Source organism: Rhipicephalus microplus, chromosome 2 (genome assembly GCF_043290135.1).
Source record: "Rhipicephalus microplus isolate Deutch F79 chromosome 2, USDA_Rmic, whole genome shotgun sequence".
Classification (NCBI taxonomy): domain Eukaryota; kingdom Metazoa; phylum Arthropoda; class Arachnida; order Ixodida; family Ixodidae; genus Rhipicephalus; species Rhipicephalus microplus.
Window position 1 is genome coordinate 230,406,859 of NC_134701.1, and position 27,364 is coordinate 230,434,222.

The following is a 27,364-nucleotide window of genomic DNA, read 5'->3' on the forward strand; positions in this document are numbered from 1 at the left end:
ATACCACAGTTACAACGGTGCCTATATATAGTTCTTATTGCTCTTTGTCCGTTGAGCCATTAATGAGCATGTTTCATAGTTGAAACTTAAGTGCATAAAAAATGTTTGGACGGACTCTATCCGCGATTCCATGGCCGCTGTTAACCACCGCAGCCGATGCCCGTAACCACTATCACGCGAAACAGTCAGAAAGAAAGAAAAAAAAAATACTTGGACCATCTCCCGCAAAAGTGAACCATGCGTAGAGGTGAAGCCGTGAGCGCTAACGCTTACACTGGCGGCGACGTTAACGCCAAACGCAGAGGGCGAGCAGAGAGTACCACTGGGCATTATTTATTCCCCTACGACGTCAAACACACGGAAAACGCATTCTGTATGTACCACAGGACAACACGAACGGCTCAGCAAGCAGTTACAACTTGCCCAGCTGCAAGCCTTTTTGAATGACCGCTTGCAGAAAAAAAGAAGATCCTGGGGCCTTGGCCGACGGTTTCGCATACGCGCAAAGCTACGAAAGCCCTGTTGTACTTCCTAAGGACCACCAGACTTCACGAGCGCTTGGGAAAGAACAGTGTGAGACCGTGCTGTGTGGTCTCGAGCTGACTATTCATCCTTCTCTTTCTTACTTAAAAGAAAAGAAATTGAGTACGCATGACGCGCCAGTCGTCAAATGGCAGCTGCGCTACACCAACTACGAACCAAGTATACTCGCTGGTTTTACATATATATTGTCTGCTGCATGCACTGCGCGGGCGACTGTCACGACCGATGAGTGAAAAGAACACCCGCAGTTAATGTTGAGCCAATCTTGTTGTTCTTCAATTTAGAACGAGCGCACAACTGGTCCGCGCATCTGTGCAATTAATCTAGTTCTGCCACGTTCCCTTCGCTCTATACAAGCTGCACTCGGAAGCGTCCCAGAAATAGCGCTCAGTGTCGCTACTGTTTGCGTTCGACTCTTCACAGTTGCGAAACGGTGATGAATGTGCTACGCTTGGCCATCTCTGCGGAACCTTTATAATGGTGTGTGTGCGAAGGAGCTACAAAACACCATTTTAGGAATGCTTCCATGTCCTCGGGGCTCTTCTGATTCTCTGGTTAGGACAAATCTTGTCGAATGGTAACGATAAGACTGGCATACGCTAGACTCAGTGCGCGATACTCAGCAATTCATGCCCGCGTTTTCTTGTTTGAACTAGTGCGTATAAGTAACGAGCTACGAAGTATAAACCAAAAAGCCGGTGGTTAGTGTGAATGGATATTTAGAAACACTACCAGCAGGACAGAAAAAAGAAAAGGAAGAACGCCAGTATGTTTATAAGCAGAATAACGTTACGGATGGTAGATTGTTGCTATTGTTGAACAAACACTGAACATGCGCATGTCAAACTCATGGGACTGGTCGTGTAGCGGGTGAGTTTATTTAATGTGTTTTGTATGGTATCATTCGTAATTGAAATATTTATTTAAAGCATGATTCACTGGTAATGAAACATTCAAAGCAGGCATAATTTAGATATACATTCTTTTACGGTGACTGATTAATTCCTGAATGGCGATCCCAGTGGCTGCATCTCAGAGTAGTAGACCTAAAGGAAATAATAACCACTTCTGATAGTGATGATGATGAGCTTGTATGGATGGCACACACCCACAAAGGGGGATAGGCCAAGTGCCATGTGACAGGATGCTTGAAGTAACGATCTGTAAAACTGAAACAAAAGCTGCATAATTTTCCTCTATCACGTCAACACTTGGACTAATTCTTTTTCCACATCGACAACAACGTTCTGTGTCTTCCAGATTCAGAAAAGCCGTTCGCGTATTCACTCACGCAGCAACAGATTCGGCAAGAGGCTTCAGGCATGGGTCAACATGTAATAGAGAGGTCTGCCAGTTTTGTTAGTATACCCGCGCATCAGGAAGCCCATTCAGAAGATTATTTTCTCCTCACACCGAAGGAGTCGTGCAAGATCGCTGGTCATGTCTGAGCGATCGCGCCTGGTGGGGAAGTTCGGCCATCAACATCGTCACGAAGATGATAGCACGAGCTGTGGCTCGCGATCTCCTGGAATCGACGGTGTTCCACGCGACTGCGAACAAGCGCAAGCAGCAGCTTTGTCCCTTCGCCGCCATCTTCAAATAGTCCTCTTTCACGCACTGCGTCAACCTAGGATGGTGAGTGTTTTAAATCCGTGGAGATGATCTTCGTTTAGAAGAATCTGTAATCTGTTGATGGAACTGTTCTGCAAGGATGTGATACGAGCAACTTGTCTTGTGCCTTGTGCGACAACAGATGGCCCTTTGGAAGGACCCGAAGGCGGCATCTGCCACTGGGGACGGAAGTCGGTCGCCATCTTCGGCCGCCGAAGATTTGCTGAAGAAGCCACAGTCAGGGCAGGAGGAAAAGAGCCTTTCCAGCTACGCAAAGAAACAAAGCTCGCCGAGTCGATCGCGCCACCGCCGCCGCAAGTCCAAGGATAGGCAGCACGAGGAACTGTTGCTGCATGACGCCGGCGGCGCGGATGGTACATCGAAACTGGAGAGCACCGCCTTGCCGGTAAGTACACGCAAGCATTATGCAAGACATGCGTTTCACGATAATTCAGACGTAGACAAGTTGGCATATGGGTTCGTAATTATGGCAAGGCAGCCGTATAGACAACGAATATACAAGGAACCAGAAGCGCGTGCCTTGCATTCTCCTCCTCACTTGTGTATTCGTTGTCTCGCACAGCCTTATCAAATGGGACATTGTGAAGTTGTTGAAGAAGCTGTGAAGGATCTCGTTGCATGTAAATGCGCCTAGATCTAATGTGGAGTGGTCATTTTTAATTGAGTATTGGTGGCCGGTTGCTTCTTATATAGTATTGGCTAGAATGAGATGTTGGGAGGCGGCGTTTTTAAGCCCGATTGAGAGCTCGGCGGCACTTGTTAGTGGCAGCGTGCGCAAGCAAACTAGTGAATAATCAGGTGTATTGTCTCCCGCCGTAGCGCTGAGTCATTGCTTGTTTATATTGTTTTCAACCTATCGTATATACACTACGCGGTGGTATATAGCTGCATACACCACAAGAAAAATTAAACCAAGATTGACAGATACATGCTCTTCCGAAAACTTTCGACACCTAACGTGGCGGTTTTTCACTGCATCCGGTATCTCCGTATTGCAAACGTTCTCCACTCCATCTGCTTTTGCACTGCCTCCGTGATCGCTCCCCCAATGGTCAAGTGACAACGCCTCGATAGTCATGACGTCGCGATGGCGTCGCTGACGTCGCAAATTTCGGTTCCCTGTGATATCAAGACATCATATGGTGACATAATCACGTGATGAAGATTCTCTACATCACCCGTGTTCACGTCGATGGTCAATTTCCGCGTTTGATGAGGCATCTATACGCTTTCGCCTAATGAAGTTTGTTTCAGTGTTTCCCTTCGATCGTCTTACCAAGATCTTCGAGAAACTGAATGTCCACTTTTTTTTGTTTTCTGTTGAGTCAACCTGTACGTAGACGTGCGAAACAGGTCATTGCATTGAGGTGTTCTTTTGCAAGCTATATTACTACCGCAGCCCTCCAAAAGCCCATCGCGAGTGACACCCTCGAACGAGAAGGCAGCGGCAACAGTGTCGGTGCCTCCCCCGGCGCCGGTGAACGTCGAGCCGCTGCAGGCGTGCGGCCGCTTGTTGGGCGGCATGCGGCGACCAGGCTGCGTGGTTGCGTTCTTCTGCTGCTGCGCTTTCCTCCAGGGCCTCATCACCAATGGCTGCGTCAACTCGAACCTGGCGACGCTCGAGAAGCGCTATCAGCTGCGCAGCGTGGAATCCGGACTCATCGGCAGCATCTACAGTGTCGCCTCGCTCATGGTGCGCGCTCTCAAGCACACGCGGACACACTGGCGCGTTTCACATCAGCCAGACGAGCTTAAACGCTGCTATAGCCTTTGTATGTAAACTGTTTTCCCGGCATCCGCTGAAGAGCAGAAGTAGTCAACTACATTTTCCACGAGTTTCAGATGGTTGTGGCCTGGGGGCGGCAACGTAATCGACTTTATGCAGGTTCCTGCGTATGTCTCAGGCTCGCGTGTACTACTTTAAATATAATACACTTGAAATGGCGCCAGAATTGGGCGTTCTAATTACTCCTCATCTCCCTTCTACTGGCTACGCGGGAAGTCCGGGTCTCAAGATGGCTTCACGCCAGGCCTATATGCAGAGGGTGGGTCTATATAGCCGCCACTTTTCTACCTTTATCGAAATTTCAATGCGGATGTAATAATGACCAAAACCAAGGTTATTTTTTTAAATAATTTCGACTTTCAGTAAGTGCCCCCCCCCCCCCCACCCGAAAGAATATCTTGGCTACAGGCCTACTCGCGTACTCCACGCTGACCATGATGGAACTAGCAGGAACACATTGTGGGAAGGGTGGGGAGCGAAACTTTTGCAGTGATATAATATCATATATTTTGAAGCAAATTCATTTACGCTATAATTTTGGTTCATTGGGCTTAGCCAGTCCGCATGTGATAAATGCAGGCCTGTGACGGCTAAGCCAAGAAAGTTTGAATGTGGCGGAGGATCGTGGCCTTCGCTCTCGTGATGTCATCGAGTGCACTGTAGACGCGCAGTTAATTTTTGTAGATATTCTTTCAGGCTGTTGAATATACCTGCTTAGTGCATACCTGCAGGTTTGCGAGTGCTGTCCTTCATTGATGTCGCAGATAGTGTATGCAGTGCTTGTAAGTAGTGACACGACGGCGATCTGCTAGAGTCGGCACAGTTGTTGGCTGCCGTGTTTCTCATTTCAACGACTCTTATCCGTAGGTGACGGCGTAGGAAGGAAGAAGCTAATTAAGCTATATAAGCCACACGTTGCAACTCCTAATTCATATTATCGGCAGCATGTCTTATTATAACAAGCGATTTTTATAGAATTTTGTGGTCAGCAGGACAACGTGTACAGTAAATCATTGTACTTCGCGCTTCCCTTTATCTCTTTCCCTTTTACCCTTACTACGGAGTGGAGTAGCAGGCCCGAGGCGCGCTCTCCATGCGACCTCTCCTCCTTTCTCTCCGTTAAATATATTGTCCTTGTGTCTGGTGCATCGTTGCACTGATCTGTCCCACGCTATAAGGCCACTTCTACCAGTCATCTAAAGCGGGGCACCAGTTCTGCGCCTTACCCGTACTCTGTCGAACTCTTCACGTCACATTTAATGCCTATAGGGTTTGGCTACGCATGCTTTTTTTTAGGATAATAGTGACTTAAGACACCAGACATTCATATAAAATAGCATTGCACTTCCGATCTGATCCCGGAAAGCCGAGGGAAAGTAGCCAGAGGTTGCGCGAACATGTCGTCACTTTCTTTTCGTTCTTGCATACACTGCAGAGCTTCTTTTCTTACTCTACAAGAGATAGGGAGGCTCTGTGGAGAAACCTGTCCTCCCCTCCTTCAGTGGAGAGCTCTGTGTCCTCCTAGGGGCAACAGCTTCGGGTCCTTTCGTTTGCCGTTACAGGTGCTCCTACCGGTTACGCACTTCGGCAAGGACAAGAACAAGCCGATGATGATGGCATTCGGCACGTGCATGATGGGCGTCGGGACGCTCACCATGGCATTGCCGTACTTCGTGGGGCCGCCGTACTCGTTCAGCCAGCCGAGGCCCGACACCTGCGAGCTGGCGGCGAGCAACACGGCCAACGATAGCGTCCCCGAGTGTGACCCCGGCGCGGGTGACCTGCGCGAGTACAAGTGGTTCTTTTGGATCGGCAATTTTATTAACGGCATCGGCACGGCACCCTACTTCACGCTGGGCATCGCCTACTTGGACGAGAACTTCCGACGATCAGTGTCCTCCAAGTACATCGGTAAGCGCCCAAAAGGGCCGTCGGTGTCCTTCGCAAGCTGTTGTGTTGCTTCAGTGATGGTATACGTCAGCGTATGCGAAGCCGAAATGTTAATTAACCACGTAAGACATGTAAGGTGCGCACTTGTCGTATTCGTCTGTTATTTACGTTCATTCAATATAGGGTTAATATCAATGTTATTATCAACAGCAGGAAGAAAATGGAAGACCTTTGAATAAGAGGTAACGCTGGTAATTACTATTTGGCTGCAGCAACACTCTCGGTTCATGTAAGGCTATCAAAGTGCTGTATACAGCATGATATACATCAGCCGTACACGCATGACCCTGTGTAACATATCATCATGAAAAATATTGAAGGACCATGATATCATCTAAGGGTATAATTTATACGGTTCGTTCAGCGTTGACTGCGAACATACCAGATAGTTTTATAAAGAAACTGTACGTTTAGTTGTTCAGCTCAAGTTTGCACCCTGGAGCTTCGGGTCCAGGGTCATGACCCATACCATAATTGCGGTCAAACATACAATGAAGTTGGCGTCTAGCACTCCTGTCATCACCACACTCATGCTGGGTGTGTGTGTTTTCTGCAGCCGCTTTTCAAGCGAGTGCCGTTGTGGGGCCGGCCACAGGATTCGTCGTCAACGGGCACTTCTTGAAGTACTACGTCGACCAAGGCGTCAATCCAACGCTGTAAGAAACTATCGAAAGCATCTGTATGTAGCTGCGAATGACTGTTACCAGGTTTCAATATTAGTGATCATATTCATTTGATAATGTTACTCTGCTACATATTAGAAGCAGGCATGTTTAACAGAAACTTAACACTTCAGATGCTTATATCCATGGTGCGTTGCTTTTTTGGCTGACAGGAACGGGGGCACGGACCTTAGTCAAGCTGCTATAGATGGCACATTTTTTCCCTTGTCCCCGTGTTTATTATTTCCTTGTAATGGATGCCACAATTGATTGATGACTCGCAGGCTTGGGCTGACGCGCGAGAGCACCGCGTGGGTTGGTGCCTGGTGGCTGAGCTTTCTCTACGCAGGGCTCTTGTGCTTCGCTCTCGCCTTGCCCGTTAGTTTCCTGCCGGCGGAGCTACCAGGTGAGCCGTAAAAGAAAATGTGAAATGAAATATTCGTCGGGGGTGTGTACCGGTACTCATAGGACGCAAGATAACTGGTGTTTGGAAATCGAGCTTTGAATCAAACGTGCGAGGACTCATTGCAAAGGCGGCTGAAGAGGTGTCATACTACGCCCAAGGGTTGCCTGTTGGTACAGTTTTTTTTATGCAATTGTACTCGCTCATCATTACCACTTCTAAACCGAACACGGTTGCCGTCGGGCAGATTTGAAGAGGCGCCAGAAGTAGAAGTACTCAAAACTAGCCATGCCTTTTAAGTTTAACGCCTAATTTGTTGCCAAATGGAGCCGAAGTGGTTATATGAATAGGATTTCTATTATTGATCAATGAATGCCGTTCCGAATCGGCAAATACATAAATCACTTTCTCTCCCTCTAGGTTTTCAGTTCATAGACAAGTTGCAAATAAGCGAACTAATTAGAAGTCCTGTGCACCTGCGTATATTGAATAGAAAGAGCTTCTGCCGAAGGCAAAATATACCTTTATAACATTTCATCGTACCAGACTAAAAATAAAACATTTCATTCTCACGGACTTTAATAATATTAAACTTTGAAGCATTTTTTCTAGAAAGCAGTAGAGAGAACTTCCGTTGTACTGACCATAAGGTCATTTCACCTTCAAGTATTAATGTTCGAGAGGAACAGTCGATCTTCGTTTTGTTACGGCTCCTTGTTTTCATCGCAAACGGAGCTGTAAGTATAATCAATTCGACACCAGCGGCGATTTTGAAATCAAACCCTCTGCACAGCACTCAAGCCACAATGAAAGATGCGAATGATGTGCCGTGTCTAGATAGCCGTTCATTAAACACACGAGTATGAGAAAGAAGCCCCTCGTACAGCATATTGCCATCGGTCAACACAGCTCTCTGAACAAGAAAGAATCATGTTCGTGTCAAGTCTAAGGACGAACGCGTACATTGAATTCACTGGCATATCCTTACATTATGCATAACATGTTGGGTAGTATACGCCTGCCGTCTCGTCTGTTCGAGTCGCCTCTGATTGAACTGACTTCTTCGCAGATCACGCTATCGTCATGGCAGAAAAGAAGCTTGACGACCAAGAGAAGCCCCTGGGCCAATCGCAAGGAAACCTGCAGGAAACAGTGCTGTCTTTGTTGAGCATAAAGCCGTTCGTCCTTGTTTGCTTTGCCGGTTCCGCGGAGCGTAAGTATACACGGCTCAGTAGAAGGTCTCGCTTTGATAGCAGAACAGCTTGGTGCGGGATATTTGGAACATACTGTAGTTAAAGGCAGCGTTGCGAAGAACACACACGAAAAAGAGAAAATAATCTAATTTATTGAAACGAAAAGACCAAAAAAGGGGGCTGGGGGAGAAATAGGTAACATACAAAGGAGAGAGCACTGAATGCAACACGCGAGAGTGCCTTTTGATGCGAAACTGAATTGGCGGATTTCAACAGTTACTATTTCAGTATTTTTTAGCAGTCAGTCAGGATTTCAGTAGTCCGGGCGCGATTTCAGCAGAAGTAAATTGACGAATTCCAGTTACATTGCGATGACGGGCTTATTGCCAACGCTCCTTAGTTAACGAAAAAAATCCTCCTGGTCCTGGGTTCGAATCTGATATCAACCGTGAAGCTTTCTTACTGAAAAGCCGGTATAGACTTCCTAGTATCTTGGTGCTAAAGATGAGTGAATAGAAATCTTTCCATTAATAACCCTTCCTTTATCTGGCGGCATTTGCCAGAGTCGATTTTTCATATATGCAGTGATTTTTTTTTTCGTCTTCAATGAAGATGTCAAGGTTGCAAAAATCTGTTCTTTATAATCGGGATGTTTTGTCGTTGAAATAGGATACACACGAAACGCGGGTTCACTTGTTTAACATATTTGATATGTGACGTCTCGTTGCATGAAAACGTTTACGAAGGAGCAATCAATTTGCATAATCACGTGGTTACGTTTTGCCATCTTTGCGAGTAATTTGTATAATGTTCATTCTAATATGCAGTGATGGTTGCAAGCGGCCTGTCTTCATTTCTGGTGAAGATGCTACAAGCGCAGTTTAGCATGACCGCGTCCACGGCTTCAATGATTATGGGTACGTAAACCGAGCGCTAACTACGGCTGTAGTAAAGCGTCACACGAGAGCTAAAACAACGTGCAACCCACGAGAGCAACCAACGTGCAATTACTCGAACCTATCCGATTTCTTCTGGTGGAACTCATACGTGCCTGCACTGCTGCATGCAGTGGCTGCCGCTTTGTTTTGATATATTCGCGCTGAATTAACGCGAGCTTGATAACATTTTACAACATTATATACTATCCTGTTCAAGGCCAGCGTTAAGGAGAACAATGCACGTAGACTCTGTAACATGTTTACCATATACGGATGTCGACAGAGAGAGAGAGAGAAAGAGGGGGGGGGGGTAGTCGAGTAATTTGGCGCTTTCTCCTAGCACACACTTTATACCTGAGCAACGTTTTATTTGTTGCTGCTGTATTGAGAGCTACTGAGTTATGAAAAGTGAATGCACTGAATCCAATAACACGCACTTTATGCCGGTGCCCACCACGGCTCCGCTGACGTATTTCCGTCATGATTGTAGCGTTGTAACATATATACTAACAGATTGCAAAGCAAAAAAAAAAAAAAAGAAGGAAAAGTTCCGCAGCTGAGAGTCCAACTATAGCGACCTCGCGCATCTCAGCGCGCGACGCTAACCACCACGGCACATAACGAACCGTTTCTAACTATTTAAGGGCAAGCCTGACGATAGTTATAGCGTGAGAACAGAACGACGACAAAGAGACAAAAAGGACCCGAAGGGCGCTTTGTCTCTTGTCTCTTTGTCTTTTGTCTCTTTGTCTTTTTGTCGTCGTTCTGTTCTCGCGCTATAACTATCGTAATGTCATACCAACTAGCCCAAGCTGCCACACTTCTAAGGGCAAGCCATTTATATACACCATGCACTGTTTGATAGTCCTCTGAGCTCCGTAACTTAAGCGCGTTTTTGTCGTCAGTAGCGAGATGGCGCGACGAGCCTGCGTTGAACGTGCTCTACAGGCCGTCGCCTCTCGCGTTTCAGTAATAAGCGCCGCCTCCAAGGAGTGCACTGGTCTATCCTGCAAAGGTCATTTCATCATCATCATCATCATCATCATCATCATCATCACCATCATCATTGATTTCGTGCATCTTTTTTTCTGTTTGAGCAGCGGGCTTAAAGTGTCGAGCTGTGACTGTTGCCTGTCTGCGCACGTTTTGTGTAGGCTCATTTCTTGCGTGCTTTCTGCTTGAAGTGTGTGCCACAAGTCAACCATGCAGCTTTCTGTATGCGATATCAAATTAGAGCTTGCTTCAAGAGTGTGAATCGTTATGCTTCGATCCTAGAAATTATGACGAAGCGGATGCAAATTTCTTCCGTAACTAAAACAACTTGTAGATATTTCACAGAATGCCTTAAAATTGAAGGTGGCCCAGCAGAAAACATTTTTTTTAAAACATCGCTTTCGGTACATTAAAACAGAAGATGGTACATTATGGTACTGACGGGAAAAGGGTAAAAGAGATGACTGCAAGGCACGTCTCCTGATCACATCTGTCTTGCTTTATCGTCTCTCGCGCACTGAGCTGCGTCTTCGCGCAATTTTTTTTTTCGCCAATGACGAAACTGCACGTGTTTTGCAGCCTTGCCAGTTGTCCCACCAAGAAATCACTGTAGATTCCACAAGTAAAGCATGTATTGAAAGCTAGTACCGATACTTCACATGATCCGTCATTGAGCCAAATGAACTAAATTTCAGGAGCCGTGTGGAGAGAAATAGAACTTCATTTTCAGGAGCCATGGATGATTACAGAGCAAAGGGGTTAACTGTGATGGACAATCGTACAAATTGCATTCATTCTTTGCTTCTTACTACGATTTCATTATCAGTAAAATTTCCTTTTTCAATAATGCCAACGCACTCCTCGAATGCGTCCATGTCTCGTGCGCAGGCTCCGTGACCATACCGACGGCCATGGTGGGAGTCATGTTAGGAGGCATGGTAATTTCTCGCTTCCAGCTGGGCGCCGCGGGCATCGTGCGCCTTTGCGTGCTCGTGCTCCTCGTGCCCATTGTTCTGGTCTCGGTGCTGCTATTCCATTGCGACAACATTCCCTACCGGAACCTCCAATACGAAGTCGGAGTGTAAGCGCAGACTATCTCATTATATATATGCTGACATTTTATTGCGATAGCAGTTATGTGGAAACAAACGCCATGTGCAGTTTTTCCGTTGCCCTGAGGTTTCGTATAAAGTGCACATCACCTACGCAGGTTATGTACTCGGATATAAGTTAGTCTGAAGAAGCCCCGCCCAGGTTGCTGAACTGCAGCAGCCGAATGTCTTTGCGACTAAAAAAAAAATCCTGCTTATGTACTGAATGTACTTAACAATCTTCTCTAAAGGTGGTGTCACTGCGTCATCCGGCTCATGACGTCAGTCAGGAGTGCGCGCCCATTGGTGCAGGCTTGTTCGCATCCACATTTGAGAAGGCAATGCCGCGGACTTCTAAAGTAGTGCCGCACTATAAAAGTGGGTATGCGGACAGGGGGGGGGGGGGGGGGGGGCTCGTCCAGGAACCGCGCGCTTTGCGCGGCCGGGTGCGACCACCCGCACCCTATCTTGACTGGGATTAGCTTGCGGCTCATACATTTGTACGTGTGTGTACTCGCTATACTCGGTTCACTTGACAGACCACACGTAGGCTGCTTTGTGGGCTCCAGCGGCCACATTTTCCTTTCGCCAGAGTTCTGTGGGGTTACGCCACTTTGAATGCTAAATGAGTTAACTTTTAGTCTTACTTCATATAACACATTTGACTGCGTTGTTTAGGGGGTTCAAGCTATGAACGATGTTCAGCTTTTTTGATCCCCACAGTGCAGGTGTGGCGAGCGTGAACGTCTCTCTGAGGGAGTCGTGCAACAGCCGCTGCAGCTGCACCACGACACGCTTCAATCCCATCTGCGGTCGCGACGGCTACACCTACTACTCGCCGTGCTTTGCCGGTTGCCTGCGCGAGTACGCCACAGCGAACAGCAGGGTGGGTGGTGGCGTTGTTTCATATATATATATATATATATATATATATATATATATATATATATATATATATATATATATATATATATATATATATATATATATATATATATATATATATATATATATATATATATATATATATATATATATATATATATATAACGAATTCACATACGACTCGAAACTGGCCGAGTTATGTAAGAAAATTTGCTAGGAACTTATGCTACATCTACAGGACAGTGTATACATCTGCATTGACCTCATTACAACCAATAATTAGTTATATCCAATTTTTTTACTTAGGTTGGCGTTACAAGGTACTGCATTCATCAATATTGCGTTAGGCTGGGATGGGGTGCCCTCATCATAACCTTGACAAAGGCACAAGTGCCGTTGTCATACGTCCTTAATCCTGTTTGACATATACATCTCCTGGATACCTGTTTTCAAGTATTCTACCACATCACCTATGCTGACAACTGTTCGTAACCTTATGCCACCATGTCCCAAGTCAACCTCTGTCGATTCGAAATTTTTATGGCAACCTTTAGTTAGGATGTCAGCCAAATGACAGTCTGTCACAATGCCTGAAATGCTCGTGAGAGCGATGTAATGCGAGGAGGCTGGTGCTGGCACCAAAAACCAGGCATAGAAAAAAAAAAGATGTGGGAAAACACAGCCTACGGTTTATAATTGGGTAGTCTCTCAGTTTTAATTTCCAAGTTGAGCATACTAAATGCTCGGTTCTCAATTTATATAAACAATACGTGGACAAACACCTCTGAAAGCATTATGCTTTTGCGGCTGCAAGAACCTTGTGAATAAGAAGTTCATTGCAATTATAATAGGTAGAAGAATTCAGCTGCAATGCTATACTCTTGATGTAGTTGAAAACTCCATGGTGTTTAAAATGCATAATATGCATGAGTGTGTGGCACTCGTGCTTATTTAAATGCAATATTTGAATGCATGAAATGCAAAATGGTGATTCTCTGACGGCTGGTACGCTTTTACGAAGAGCGCGAGTTGGAATTTCCGCTGTGAGGTATTTTAGAAAAATGATCAATTGAAAACTTCGCAATAACGCGATACAGTTTACATAATCGAAAATGTATACGCTAACCATTGACTTCATGACGCTTGGGAAAGGTTACGGTGACCTTGTTTATTTAAATTCGGGAATAACCGCTCAAGTGAAAGCTTATTTCGAGAGGAAGTGTGCTTCATGAAAATACCATATTTGCACAACTACGGTGCAACCCCGATTTCCACGCGAGGGGTGACATGTCATTTCGAACAGGAAGAAAAAAACATGGAAATTTGATATATTGTGGCAACGTGAGCGAAAATATGGAATAAACTCGTGTTGCATTCAAGTAAATACGGTAACGAGCTTATACAGCTAAAGAATTTTGTCCACTGTACCACAAACGAACAAGTAATCGCAGAACAAGAGCATCGTGAAGTAGCAATGATATTACACGGCTCTCACCATGGACGAAAATTTTCTAACCGATCAAGGCTAGCCGATAACTTGCAATACCCAGAAATACAAAATATAGGATAGGAAAAAAATCAAAGCAACCTTAATGATCGAGTTAAAGGTCTGAGTGTGGTGCATGCATTGGCTATATATATCGGCAAACTTCTGATTGACTGTTAGCCATATCTTGTTTTGAAGGCTACAGCGTTAAAGAGCTCATTTTGAAGAAATTCTAGTGTCAGTGTCGGCGTCGGCGTTGTTGGACGGGAGCAAAAAATTATCTTGTCTGTGATGGAAAATTGAGGTAAATGCAAATAAAATAAATAATTTAAAAAAATCCGGGTCAGAGTGAGGATTGAAACCAGGTCGTTTGCATTGCAAGTAGCCGTTCCACCACCTCGACAGCCAAGCATCTGTTTGGAAATAGAACAGAATAGCTTCCTCTGCTTGGAATTGCACTGAAAATAACTTCCATGCTTTACAAACACATGCGTCCTGTATACAGGCATCACAATACATGTAATATCGCAGTGTGGCGCAAGCGTACATTGCTTTTGGGCGCCAGAACACGTGATTACTATAATGACATCGTGGTTTAAAGCCGGCTGCCTATTACAAAATTACACGTCACTGCGCGTACAAAATACACGTCACTGCGCGTATTCATTTAAAACTACGTGGTTCACAGCAAGTTCGGAGGTGTACTTCGCGCGAATAATTACTCATTATTAAAGCATGCTTACCATTACATAGAATGCAGCAGTGCGAAAGCTTCGCTCACACGAGTCACTTTCATCTATACTGATTACATTGTAGTAATATACAGTGTAAACTTCTCGAGTAAGGCCATGCATTAAACTAAGTGTTTCAAGTTTGAACTGGGGATAGGATATCGCTATCGAGTTCAGCTCCTGAAGACGAAATTCAAGGATCTCCCAGTATTTCTTTATCAATCGATGGATTAATCTGTGTCATAACCCGGAAGGCTTTGTACACATTAACTGGTATCACATGGCTTCCGGGACCGGCACAGCTTTGACCCCGCTATGATTGCTTGTGATGACATCCCCAAACCGTGCTTTTTCTAATCACGTGACTTTTTGCATGATTCGCGTTGACGCCGACGGTCACTTTTCTCGTTTGACGCGGCATTTAAGGCTTTCGACTTGATATTTCACCGCAACTACAACAATCAATTTCGCACAATTTCAGCGAACTGTTTATCCTTTAATTGCTGCTTACACTACCGTCTACTAATTATCTAACGTTATTCTATGACAAATGTTATTGTCCACTTTATGACATACAACCTTATGAATTAACTGGTCCAATTCTATTCCCTTCACATGTATACTTTATTTTTTATCACTTTTTCGGACAACTCGCATCGGTGACCCCAGGTGGTCAAAATTTCCGGAGCACTCCACTACGGCGTCTCTCATAATCATATAGTGATTTTGGGATGTTAAAAACCACATACATTTGGGATGTTAAACACCACATGTGAAACTCGCATCGGTGGTGTGGAAGGGGGCCAAGAGTGGTATGGAAGGTGTAGCAACGAGAGTTACAACTGCGTTCGCCCCCGCAGGCGTACTCGCAGTGCCTGTGCGTGAACCAGACGGCCTCGGCGCCTTCCCTGGCACGAGGGGGCGACGCAGCCAGTGGCCACGGGAGCAATGCAGGCCCGTTCGGCACAGTGCCGGGCACCACGGTCTCCATCGACGCTGTGCGGAACAAGTGTCCCAACCCGTGTGGCCTGGTCAACGTCTTCATACCCATCCTGGCCGCCATCGTGTTCGCCACTTTCTTCCTGAGCACGCCTGCCGTCGCGGCCATTCTCAGGTATAGCGCGTTTCGCCATCATCGTAAGATTCACGAAGCATTTGCATGTCAACCGAACCCTTTTTGTCGGCAATCAATATGGACACTGATGAAGCACATGGTTGCTGTTGTCATTGCTATTGGTTTATCACGATTATTGAATAGAGAGGACAGTCTGTATGCTGTGAGCTGAATACACGACACTTGTCAATTGTGTCAGCCGACTTCGTTAAGCGTATTTCTCGCGTCGTGTTTGGCTGACATATTCGCTTACGAAAATATTTGGCGCAACACTTTTTTTTTTGTAAATCCAGGCCCGTGTTTTCATGTAATGGTTGTTATATTGTGCCTGGATTTTTGGGTATTTAGTTTAGGCAGCGTGGCTGTTGGATGTTACTTCTGCCCCGGAAATATAATACGCAACCACACGTCTTTCTGGGGCAGTTGTCCTATCAATCTAGCTAAACTGTCATTAGTTTTATGTATTTTGACATGCAGCGCTGCCTATACGACCTAGATTGTTGGTAAGCTAGTGGACTTTAGCGTGAGAGTAAATAGGCCAGACTGCTCGAAGACTGTGAACACTGCACACACAATGCATAAATCCCTGATGTGAAAGGAGAACGCACAATTTCGCTTTCGAGGAAACTTAATCCAAATCAGATGCCTACCCTGTGACCAAGTGGCCCTGATATACTGGGAGAAACATCGCTCATACCATGTGTCCATGGGATATTGGGACCAATATCACTGTGACCATGTGCCCGTGGGATTCTAGGATCGATGTCCGTAGTACCATGCTTCCGTGGGAACCTGGTATCTTGGGATCAATATCCTCGAGAATATAGAGTTTCCTATAATTAACTAGAGGGGACTCAGTCGCTGCGATCATTCAGCGACCATGGGGATTACGGGTAGTACACACATTTACCCATTCTTCGTACTTGCGAGCGGCGAATCGTACTTTCAGCTTCGTTTATTGCTGTTTCGGTTTTGTTTTGAATGAAAGATTGAACCCTTTCGAACTTCGTGACCCGATTTGGAAAAGTAAGTAAAAAAAATAAGGTCGTGAAGCGCAGCCGCTGGACATTTGCTCATTTTTGTTTGGTGAGAAAACAGCTCCAAGCCACATGAACACACACGGAGCCAAAAGCAGGCCAGAAGTACGAAGATTGGACAAATGTGTGTACTACCCATAATTCCCATGCTCGCTGAACCGCCGTGCGTTGCAGATCCCATAGACAGTAGCGCCAGAGTTCTCTCTAGTGTATATTAAGAAACTCTATGTGTGAGACCACGTGTCCATGCATGGAATCCTGGGATAAATATCCCTGATGCCATAAGTCGTTGGTATTTCGGTACCAATACTCCCGGGACCGTATCTGCGAAGTCAGCTTCATATCGACAATATAACAAATGGGTGTTTTGTCTCTTCGGTTATTCAAAAGCTGTGAATACGAAACACGTGATCATTAGCTGTGGTCCTGCAGCATTGAAACGATTGCTCCGATGGCGTGTTTTCAACGCAGGTGCATTCCTGAGAAATACAAGTCCGTTGGCCTCGGAATTCAATGGATCATTGTGCGGGCGTTCGGTGAGGGAGAAGTATATATATCCGCACGATAGCAGCCGTCTAGATGGCAAAAATAGTGTACCAATAACGCTAGAACATCCAGATAAAACTTCTCTATTCCTATAGTAACTGCAATTTTTATACATAAATGCACGCCGCAGATGGCTGACCAAGGGGTGTTACATAGTCCTTGGATAGAAATCTCGCTGTCAGCTGAGTGACGGGTTTGATAGCGCCGAGGTGCTTAGTGAAGCTGTAATAAAAAGGCGTCGGCAAACAGAGTCTATACATGCCTCCGTGCTTTAATAGCGCGGCTACGACTTTGTGGAAGTCCGCTTTTCTTTGAAAAACGCTTTTTTTTGTTTGTTTGTACCACCGGTTTGTTTGTACCACCGGCAGTGTTCAAGAAAGAGAGGCTAAACCTAAGCACCCAAGCAATGCTACAATAATTCTCAATTATTGTCATGTCGTGGCGCAGATCATTCCTAATTTGTAACTGTTCCATTTTCCCCATGAGACAACGATGTTGAGCTAACTGCAAAATTAAAAATGAGGTGGAGTAAATTCGACAAGCATTCTTAAACCACGAATGGCAGTTTACAACTGTCCCTCAAGAGAAACGAATAAAATAGCGGAATTTTACCAGTAAATGGAGCAGAAAGCTGGATGCTTACGAACACAGTTAAAGTAAAATGAATAAAGTTGAGGACGACGCAGCGAGCCACCGAAGGGACATTGATTGGTGTAACCTCAAGAGACATAAAGAAAGCAAAAGGGGTCAGGGGGCAAACAGGTGTTATGGACATTGTAATTACAATCAAGGACAACAAATGGATAAGAGCCGCTTGTGTAGAACGTGGCCAAGATAACCGTTAGCCATTAAGAGTAACAGACCTGATTCCAAGAGAAGGCAAAAGCGCGAGGGTGGGGCAGAACGTTAGGTGGACAGATGAGTTTAAGAAGCTTGCGTCAATAACGTGGCTGCAACAATTTACCACAGGACCGGATCGACTGGTGAAACATGCGAGATGTTATTGCCCGGCAGTGGACGCAGCCAGGCTGACGATGATACTGCACCCATAGACCTACTCCACGTCTGAGTTAACAGTGGTAGGCGCCGTCGACATACTGAGGCGCTTGTAGCGACGTCTTGGTGCGTATTCTCCGGCCAACGCAAAGGTAGCCCCCGCCCTCTATATGATCACGTCACAACAGGCAGCACAGCATGTCGGGGAGCCTACCGCGTGTACGCGCTGTGCTCGGAGGCAGCGTTGGAGCTTCTGTGCCAGTTGTCACGTGATCATAGATGGTGGTAACGAGCTTTGGGACTGTGTGGAGCCTGCGCACGGGGACGTCACTACAAGCGCCTTAGTATGTCGACAGCGCCTACCACTGTTTACACAAACGTGGAATAGGTCTTTACTATGTCGCTGATTTTTTCTATTGTCTGTACAACCGTTTCAGGGTTAATACCCGCGGGCGCCGCATTCGGGCACACCATCGACGCAAGCTGCGTGCTGTGGGAGGAGCCGTGTGGTTCGTCGCAGGGCGCATGCGCCATCTACGACAACATGCTGCTCAACCGCAACGTCTACTTCCTCATCCTGGCGCTGAAGATGGCCTCGTTCCTCTGCTTCGGACTGGCGCTCTACTTCCTCCACGAGGCGCCGCCGCCGCCCGTGTCCGTAGCCGCCTTGCCCGACTGACTCTCGCGCGTGATCAGCGCGCCCGACGGGGCTTTAAGAACGTTGCGGCAACAAACAAATATTTTTATCTCGTTTATTAGTTCTTGAAACCTTGACGACACCCACCACTGTAATCTAGTGGTTATGATGATCAACTGATCACGTGAGTGAAGCCCGGACGTGGCAGCAGCGTTTTCGATGAAGCGTTATGGGTGATGGGGCGCTAAACCCGGTCAACCGTGAAAAAGTTGAGTATTTGGGAAGTATTGGGGAGTTGGTGACTGAAGTGTGCTGAAACTCGGTGATGACGCGAGGAAAGCTAGGGCAGGAGGGGAAGATTACAGTCGAGAGGCAGAAATACTGCCCAAATACGCAATTTATTTTTGGTGTGAAGTGTGGCGAGTAGCTTCGTACAATGTCGCGCGCGAAATTGTCTTCGAGAAGAACTCGGTTCTGCAAAAACAATTTCCACAGTTCTGCTTCTGGGCTTCTTTCTGGAGCTTGCTCCAGAAACACACCTAAGGAAAGACTGCCTAACTTCATCCCCTCTATCGATGGTAGTTTTTCCAATGAGCTAACGAGGAGAATGTAGTTTCTTGAAGAGAATACATCCCATTAATATTCGATAAAATCTATACGGATAGGAAAGAAAGCTGTTATGTTGAAAAAAAAAACTACAACTGTTTTAGGATCAGAGCCCGATGTCATCTTTTTTCGGGTGAACACACTAGCGCATAAGCAAGCCTGCCGAGCTAGCACATCAGCACGTCGCAGCGCGATCATGATCAACAACGCAATTCCAGATATTCACAGTGAAAATCAAGGCCACTTATTTTACCTTTCATGAACTCTCCATCAACATGTCGGCTTTCAAAAAACAAATTTTTTAAAAGCATTGAGATGGTGTAAAGCTTCTGGGAACATTGGAGCTGAAAGCCATGCGTTTGCAAGAACGAGAGACACGTCCAGTTTGGTCGTCCGTCACGTGTCCCTAGTTCTTGTGAATGTCTATTTTTGCACCTTGTTTTCAAAGGTATCTAAGTGCTTGAAAGGTGGTTTGGGTGCATGTATATATAGGGTGCGTGTATGTAGACGAAACGGTCGTTTCATCAACAGTGACGTTGTTACGGTATTATGAACCCCCCTCCTCGCGTAATTAAGATTCGTCGTGTGACGATTGCGCAATGGAAACGGGAGTATGGCTGGTAGCGTCAAGCTATCGATGCGTTTGCTTAACAAGGCGCTAACATATGAAGGCACACCTTACTACAGACGTGACTTGCATAAAAAAAAAAGTTTGCCATTGGCTTTACCTGACTAGAGATCTGACTTGCAGCAAAAAAGGTCAACTCGCATGACATATACTCGGCTCCATGAACTTGGCTTGAATTAGCATGATACATAAGAAGAAAACGCGTCACAGACGTAAAAAGAAAGGTAAGTGAGTTCCACCTCGTTGGCCAGTTTGGATGATTTCGCTCCCAGAAGAAGATGTAACGGTGCTTCACCTAAATTTAGGGGCGTCGGTCAGGTGTTTCATCGTCGTGTTCATATCAGCTCTTGCAGACAATGAACAAAAAGGCGTCGTAGAAGGCAATGTGAACTATTGTTTCTGTGCGGCATATCCACTCTACGTCAAGTTGTCATCTATAAACGTTATTGTTTTCAAACTTAGCTTCATTGTATTGTCGCGAGAGCAAGGTTTTGCGGAAAACCTTGTTCTTTTACGGCTTACAAACGGAGCAGTCAAGGTCGCCCCCGTTCGGGATTAGAAGGGGAAAGCTTACTCGGAAAAACGTCTAGCAAGAGGCAGGTCCGGCGCCACCGTCTGAGTTTAAGCCATTGTTGGCAGGCACGCGTGTCATTGAGAATGACATGGGGACGCGACCACTTAACCTGACCGAGACATAGTGGCGGCAGGTAAACGACCCTATTCTCCCCCGCTGTTATGATGTCGGGGCGCCTTGCTGTCGCATGTACACCTGCAGTAAGCGCACGGAGCCCAATGGTGTACCCATCGCTCTTAAGGACGCTTCTAGGAAGCAACAATTAACGAAAGAACTGACGGGGCTCGAGCGTGAGAACGGCCGCCGACTGAAGTCGGCCGAGGGAGGCAGCACGAGTAATGTTGGGCAGCACGGCCTGGCATGGGAGAGAGTGTCCCGTGCGGAGAACCTATCCCTTTGCGTGTTTCATTTGGTAAGGAGGTTTTTACAAATGTAGTGCCTTTTATGAAAGTGTTTCTGTGATTGGTTGTGATGATGTGAATCCCAACATGCGATTGGTTTTTGTGAAGACTGTTTGTTCGACCAAGGGTTAAAAAGAGGATGTTTGAATTTGAAAAGGGAGCGGAGTCGAGGTAAACAGCGGATCTCACCACCGGAGACCAGCGCCATGCAGGCCGAGGGGTATGCCACCATTTTCTATGTTTTTTTTGTGACCTAGTGCGTTTTGTAAATTGAAGTTGGGTTAGCCAAATAAACCCCCAATGAGTGCTCTCCGAAATCATCGTGTTGACTTCCCATCGATTGCCTCCGCGGAGTTTCACCCACACTTATTCGTCTCCCTGGTCGTCCGATGCGCCTAACTTTGAACAACCCCGACGTTTCGCAACAAAGTGGTGGAGGTGCTGGGTAACGATAGTCCCGCTCTGAAATTATGCCTCGAGTCAACAGCGAATACCAGGAACCTACCTCTGACTGTTCTACTATGACGGAACCCCATACCTTCTTCTCTGCTATGTCTACCCCCCAAGCTAAACTATTCGTCGGACCACCAGTCTTTAGAGGCGCGCCGGAGGAATCTATTTCCGAGTGGCTACTTTGCTACGAACATGTAGCGTCGCTTAATAATTGGGACCAAGCCACGAAGGTGAAATTTCTATATCTGGCTTTAGACGGAGATGCGAAAAAGTGGCACTATTCTCAAATTCTAACCGGTGCTCCTAATACATGGGAAGAATGGGCGACGCTACTAAAAACGTCCTTTACGAGTCGCCACTCAGTCGAGATCGCCTATTGCGGCTACAAAACCGCACTCAATTGCCGTCCGAAACCCCCGAGCAGTACTACTATGACGTCGTGCAGCTTTGTGCAAGAGTGAACCCGTCTATGACGGAAGATGATCGGTTGCGGCACCTTATACGCGGTTTACGTCCGGATGTTCTGGAGAAAATGATAATCGCAAACCCGGAGAGCTGCACTGCATTCCTCCAAATTTTGCAACGCATAAATCTGGCAGCTTTGATGAGCCGCGTGTCGGGGCTACAACCGATTGGCATCCAGTATTCCACCGGATCGCAGTCGTGGACGCAAAACATTGCGCATCCCGTAGGGTTCGCACCCACCGCAGCGACAGGGCACCCTCCTCCTACGTATGTCGCCACTTGCGCCGCGGTCGAATTGCGTTGCCCACGGGAGGCTGCTGACAGCGAAAGAGACCTAAAAGCGATTGCGGACTCGATCGCCGTTCTGTCTGACCGGCTAAAAAGCATCGAACACGAGGTGCGTCGCCCCCCAATGCCTTGGCCTCAGAGAACTTCCCGTGCCAACGACGGGCGTCCCCGATGCCAGATTTGCCGCCGCATAGGTCACATAGCACAACAGTGCTGGCAGCGGTTCCGAGATGGCAGGAACGATCAGGCGGAGCTCCAAGGCAATCAGAATGTACAGCCTAATCCTTCGGGAAACGAGAACGGCCGGGCCTAGGGAGCCAGCCCGGCCGCCCCATCGGCACATTGTCGGAAGGTCAGCTTCTCACAGTCCCCACAAGAGCCAACGGTACAGAAACAAAACTTGTAATTGACACCGGCTCGGCCGTAAATGTCATCTCAGAAGAATTAGCTAACAAAATATGTGCTTCATTTAAATCGAGAAAAGACATATTCATCCGAGGAATTGGCGGAGGCTTGCTCACCCCCAATAGTGAAGCTGAAATAAAACTTGAATTTGGCACCACCAAAGTTCACGAGACGTTTTTAGTGGTCAAGGATTGCCCGTACGAGCTACTCGGTGGTCTTCCTTTTTGTCGAGCAGCCCGGCTTCTCATTGATTTTTCCGAAAAAAAAAAGCTGCAGCTAAATGGTGAAATTTTCCGGCTACGTATGGGCTCAAGTGCCCCCGAACATAATGATGTACTTACAGTGCGGTGCCACGAGCGAATTCGCATTGAACCTCGCACAGAAGTCGATATTGAAGTAAAGGTCGCAAGAGACGGAATTCACCTCGTCGAACTGAACAGCACGCTCAGAAACGGACTTCAGGTTGCACGCACAATAACGGGGATCGTGCATGGGAGAGGCCTCATTCGCATAGCTAATCCTACCATGTCGCCAGTAAACCTGCTCAGCGGAACAAAGCTTGGATGGGCTTCATCTATTCATGACGCACAGCTGGCAATAACGGCCCCCGAGAACGATCAAGTGCCTCAAGAGTTTGACATAGAGACTGGGGATCACCTACAGCCATCTGAGCATTGAGAAATACCGCCATCTGTCGCTCATTGAGAAATACCGCCATCTATTTACGAGCAGTGACAACCCTATCCGGCAGACTCATGTCGCTGAACATGTGATCGACACAGGTGATTCTCGACCAATTCATCAGCACCCATATCGTCATTCCCCTTTTGAAAGACAACAGATTGAGCAACAAGTAGAAGAAATGCTGCGCGATGGGATAATTAGAGAGTCTCATAGTCCTTGGTCATCACCTGTCGTCCTCGTGAAGAAGCCAAATGGGACTTGGCGTTTCTGCGTCGATTTCCGCAGAGTCAATGAGGTCACTAAAAAAGATGTGCACCCACTGCCACGCATTGATGACATTCTCGACGTGCTACAGAGGTCAAAATACTTCACCACACTTGATCTAACATCAGGCTACTGGCAAGTGTGCATTAAGGAGGAAGATAAGCAAAAGACCGCATTTGCCTGTGGACCCGGCCTGTACGAATTCAATGTTGTCTCTTTCGGCCTGTGCAACGCCCCTGCCACATTCCAGGGAATGATTAACAAAGTCCTCAGTGGTCTTCTCTGGAGAGTTTGTTTGGCCTACTTGGACGACATCGTTATTTTTTTGAAGACTATGGCAACTCATTTGCAAGATTTGGAAAGTGTGTTTTCGGCTTTGGACGCGGCAAACTTGCGACTGAAGTCCGAGAAATGCAGCTTCGCCCGCCAGGAGATCAAATATCTTGGACACATTCTCACAGGTGAAAGCATCCGGCCGGACCCAGACAAAGTAGCAGCGATCGAAGAATTACCCAAGCCACGAAACAAGAAAGGTGTACAGAGCTTTCTCGGAATCTGTAACTACTATCGGCGATTCATCAAAGATTTCTCTCGCATTTCTCGACCTCTGACCAACTTAACCAAAAAGGATGTTCCTTTCGTCTGGGATGCGGCATGCGAAGTGGCCATGCAATCCCTCAAAGAAAAGCTGATCACAGCCCCAATTCTGCGTCAGTTTGAGCCGGGAAAGCCAATAGAGGTGCACACTGATTACGGCATTGGCGCCGTACTTGTACAGAAAATTGGAACTCAAGAGAGAGTCGTCGCCTATGCCAGCCGCCATCTTAACAAAGCTGAGCTGAACTACAGTACAACTGAGAAAGAATGCCTCGCCGTTGTGTACGCCTGCGGACAGTTTCGGCCATACGTCTTTGGTGCTAAGTTCATGGTCGTGACTGACCAAGCCAGCCTGGCTTGGCTAATGAAAGTAAGGAATCCGAACGGCCGTCTTATGCAATGGTCTCTGTTGCTTCAGGAATTCGACATAACGTTGCGACACCGCCCTGGCCTCAAGAATGGAAATGCCGACACGCTTTCCCGCCTTCCTCATGATCCCGCGCCTGTAAGCGAAGAAAACCCCTTACCGTTGCTGGTTCTGGATCAGGTGGATGTTGGAAAAAAGCAGAGGGCAGACCCATGGATGAAAGATATTATGCAGCACCTCGAGCACCCGGATGCGCCCGTTGTCAGGAAAACTAAAAGAACGGCACGGAGCTTTCGTTTGATCGACGGTGTACTGTATCGAAGGGCGAAAGGGTTTCAGGAGGATCGTGCGGCGCTCGTTGTCCCCAAGTGCTTGAGATCTGAGATATTAAGGTACTGCCATGACGCCACCACTGCAGGCCACTTAGGTGTCAAGCGCACATGGGAGAAAGTTCGTTGCCGATATTTCTGGCCGAAGATGTTCTCGTACGTAAGCAAGTACGTTCTCTCCTGCCCCGACTGCCAGACATGAAAGCAACCACTGGGGAGGCCGGTCGGTTTCCTCCAACCGATCCCACCTGCAGGTCGACCTTTTCAGCAGGTGGGCATGGACTTCATTGGGCCTTTCACTAAATCCAAAGCAGGGAACCGCTACATCGTCGTGATTACCGACTACCACACGAAATGGGTCGAGGCTGTCGCGTGTCCAGCGGCCACTGCCGCAGAAGCAGCAAGAGCCTTTCGTCGAACAAATCGTCCTACGTCATGGTGCCCCGGAGAAAGTAATAAGCGATCGTGGGCAGCACTTTGTCGCCAACTTGACCGAAGAAATATTCCGGCTCGTGGGTAGCGAGCATGCCACCACAACAGCATACCACCCACAGGCCAACGGCTTGTGCGAGCGTTTTAACCGCATGTTGGCTGACATGCTCAGCATGTACGTTTCCTCCCACCACCGCGACTGGGATGAATTCCTACCATACGTTCTTTTTGCATACAATTCTTCCACCCACGAGACGACTGGATTCACTCCCTTCTTTCTTCTTCACGGACATGAACCGACACTACCGGTGTATGTAGGGTCGGGCGCGCAACGCGGATTCGACTACACCCTGGATGCAATGAAAGTGGCCCGCAGGCTGCGGCAGGCTCGAAAAATAGTAAATGAACGGGAGAAGCGTCAGCAGGAGAAGAACAAGCGCAGCTACGATGCTAGGCAACGAAGTGTTTATCATCAGGGCGACTTGGTGTACTTGTGGACTCCCTCCCGGGTGAAAGGGAAGACGACGAAGTTTCTTCACAAATATCACGGACCTTTCCGTCTTGTGCGCCGGGTAGCCGAGAACAACTGGGAGGTGGTAGACCAAACTGGGAAAAAACGTGACGTTGTGAATGTGGCGCGTTTAAAGCCCTGCCACGTTCGATTGGGCTCCGATGCCGACGACGTGGACGATGAGTCTGATGATAATCATGAGGTGCGCGAACTTGGTGGTGATGTGCGCGAGGGCAGTGCCAGGAGAGATGACCACGGATTGCATCGAAGTGTTGTGCGCGAGTGCAGTGCAAGGAGAGATGACCACGGATTGCATCGAAGTGTTGTGCGCGAGTGCGGCTCCAATGGTGATGTGCGCGAGTGCGGTTCGCGAGTGGGTCAGGAACTCCGTTTGCAACATCATGTGCGCGGGACACAGACCAGTGTTCCAGTACAGCAGTGCGAAAGCTACGACACGGACACTGAACTTTACTCGGACTGGAAGACATTTTCAAGAAATAACAACGCACAACAGAATGTCAGTGCTTACGAAACGGACACTGAGTTGTATTGCAGTACCGACGAGTGAACCTATATATTTCTGTGCCCAATGATTTTGTTTTTTTTTCATCTGTTGTTTTTATGTAATTTTTTTAAAAGCATCTCACACACTTGTTGAATGCAAAACCTTTTTGTATAATTAGTCTATTTCTTGTCGTGTTTTGCAGGTAAAACGAGTGGGACACTCTTTTTCGTAGGGAGGAGGTGTCGCGAGAGCAAGGTTTCGCGGAAAACCTTGTTCTTTAACGGCTCACAAGCGGAGCAGTCAAGGCCGCCCCCGTTCGGGATTAGAAGGGGAAAGCTTACTCGGAAAAACGTCTAGCAAGAGGCAGGTCCGGCGCCACCGTCTGAGTTTAAGCCATTGTTGGCAGGCACGCGTGTCATTGAGAATGACATGGGGACGCGACCACTTAGCCTGACCGAGACATAGTGGCGGCAGATAAACGACCATATTCTCCCCCGCTGTTATGATGTCGGGGCGCCTCGCTGTCGCATGTACACCTGCAGTAAGCGCACGGAGCCCAATGGTGTACCCATCGCTCTTAAGGACGCTTCTAGGAAGCAACAATTAACGAAAGAACTGACGGGGCTCGAGCGTGAGAACGGCCGCCGACTGAAGTCGGCCGAGGGAGGCAGCACGAGTAATGTTGGGCAGCACGGCCTGGCATGGGAGAGAGTGTCCCGTGCGGAGAACCTATCCCTTTGCGTGTTTCATTTGGTAAGGAGGTTTTTACAAATGTAGTGCCTTTTATGAAAGTGTTTCTGTGATTGGTTGTGATGATGCGAATCCCAACATGTGATTGGTTTTTGTGAAGACTCTTTGTTCGACCAAGGGTTAAAAAGAGGATGTTTGAATTTGAAAAGGGAGCGGAGTCGGGGTAAACAGCGGATCTCACCACCGGAGACCAGCGCCATGCAGGCCGAGGGGTATGCCACCATTTTCTATGTTTTGTCTTTGTGACCTAGTGCATTTTGTAAATTGAAGTTGGGTTAGCCAAATAAACCCCCAATGAGTGCTCCCCGAAATCATCGTGTTGACTTCTCATCGATTGCCTCCGCGGAGTTTCACCCTGTTATGCCAGCGAGTCCTCGTCAAACGTCCGTGCCTCTGAAACAGGCAATCTGGGTCAAGGCCAGCCCGCAGCCCGCCGGGCGCGAACAACTCCACGGCGTGAACACGCGCGGCGCATCTGTGGC

The 27,364-nt window shown here is 47.3% G+C and overlaps 1 protein-coding gene across 2 annotated transcripts; it reads left to right on the plus strand.

The window, feature by feature from the left end:
• The first annotated feature begins 916 nt into the window (after window positions 1-916).
• On the plus strand, window positions 917-20,998 carry LOC119169530 (solute carrier organic anion transporter family member 4A1). 2 transcript variants are annotated; one of them, XM_075877137.1, is made up of 14 exons: window positions 917-1,023; window positions 1,804-2,178; window positions 2,297-2,560; window positions 3,575-3,868; window positions 5,524-5,872; window positions 6,468-6,567; window positions 6,858-6,979; window positions 8,046-8,189; window positions 8,997-9,086; window positions 10,989-11,181; window positions 11,915-12,077; window positions 15,154-15,407; window positions 16,916-16,980; window positions 18,424-20,998. In XM_075877137.1, the coding sequence occupies exons 2-14, from the start codon at window positions 1,984-1,986 to the stop codon at window positions 18,663-18,665; spliced, it is 2,475 nt and encodes an 824-aa protein (XP_075733252.1). In that variant the 5' UTR covers window positions 917-1,023; window positions 1,804-1,983; the 3' UTR covers window positions 18,666-20,998. The 2 variants fall into 2 exon arrangements, with proteins under 2 accessions (XP_075733252.1, XP_075733255.1); XM_075877140.1 differs by having other exon boundaries at window positions 946-1,097.
• Window positions 20,999-27,364: the final 6,366 nt, after the last annotated feature.

Coding starts and splice junctions, on each gene's coding strand:
- LOC119169530 (XM_075877137.1), top strand. CDS start 1,984: ATGTCTGAGCGATCGCGCCTGGTGGGGAAGTTCGGCCATCAACATCGT. Junction 6,568..6,857: donor CAAGGCGTCAATCCAACGCT/GTAAGAAACTAT, acceptor GATGACTCGCAG/GCTTGGGCTGACGCGCGAGA. Junction 12,078..15,153: donor ACGCCACAGCGAACAGCAGG/GTGGGTGGTGGC, acceptor TCGCCCCCGCAG/GCGTACTCGCAGTGCCTGTG.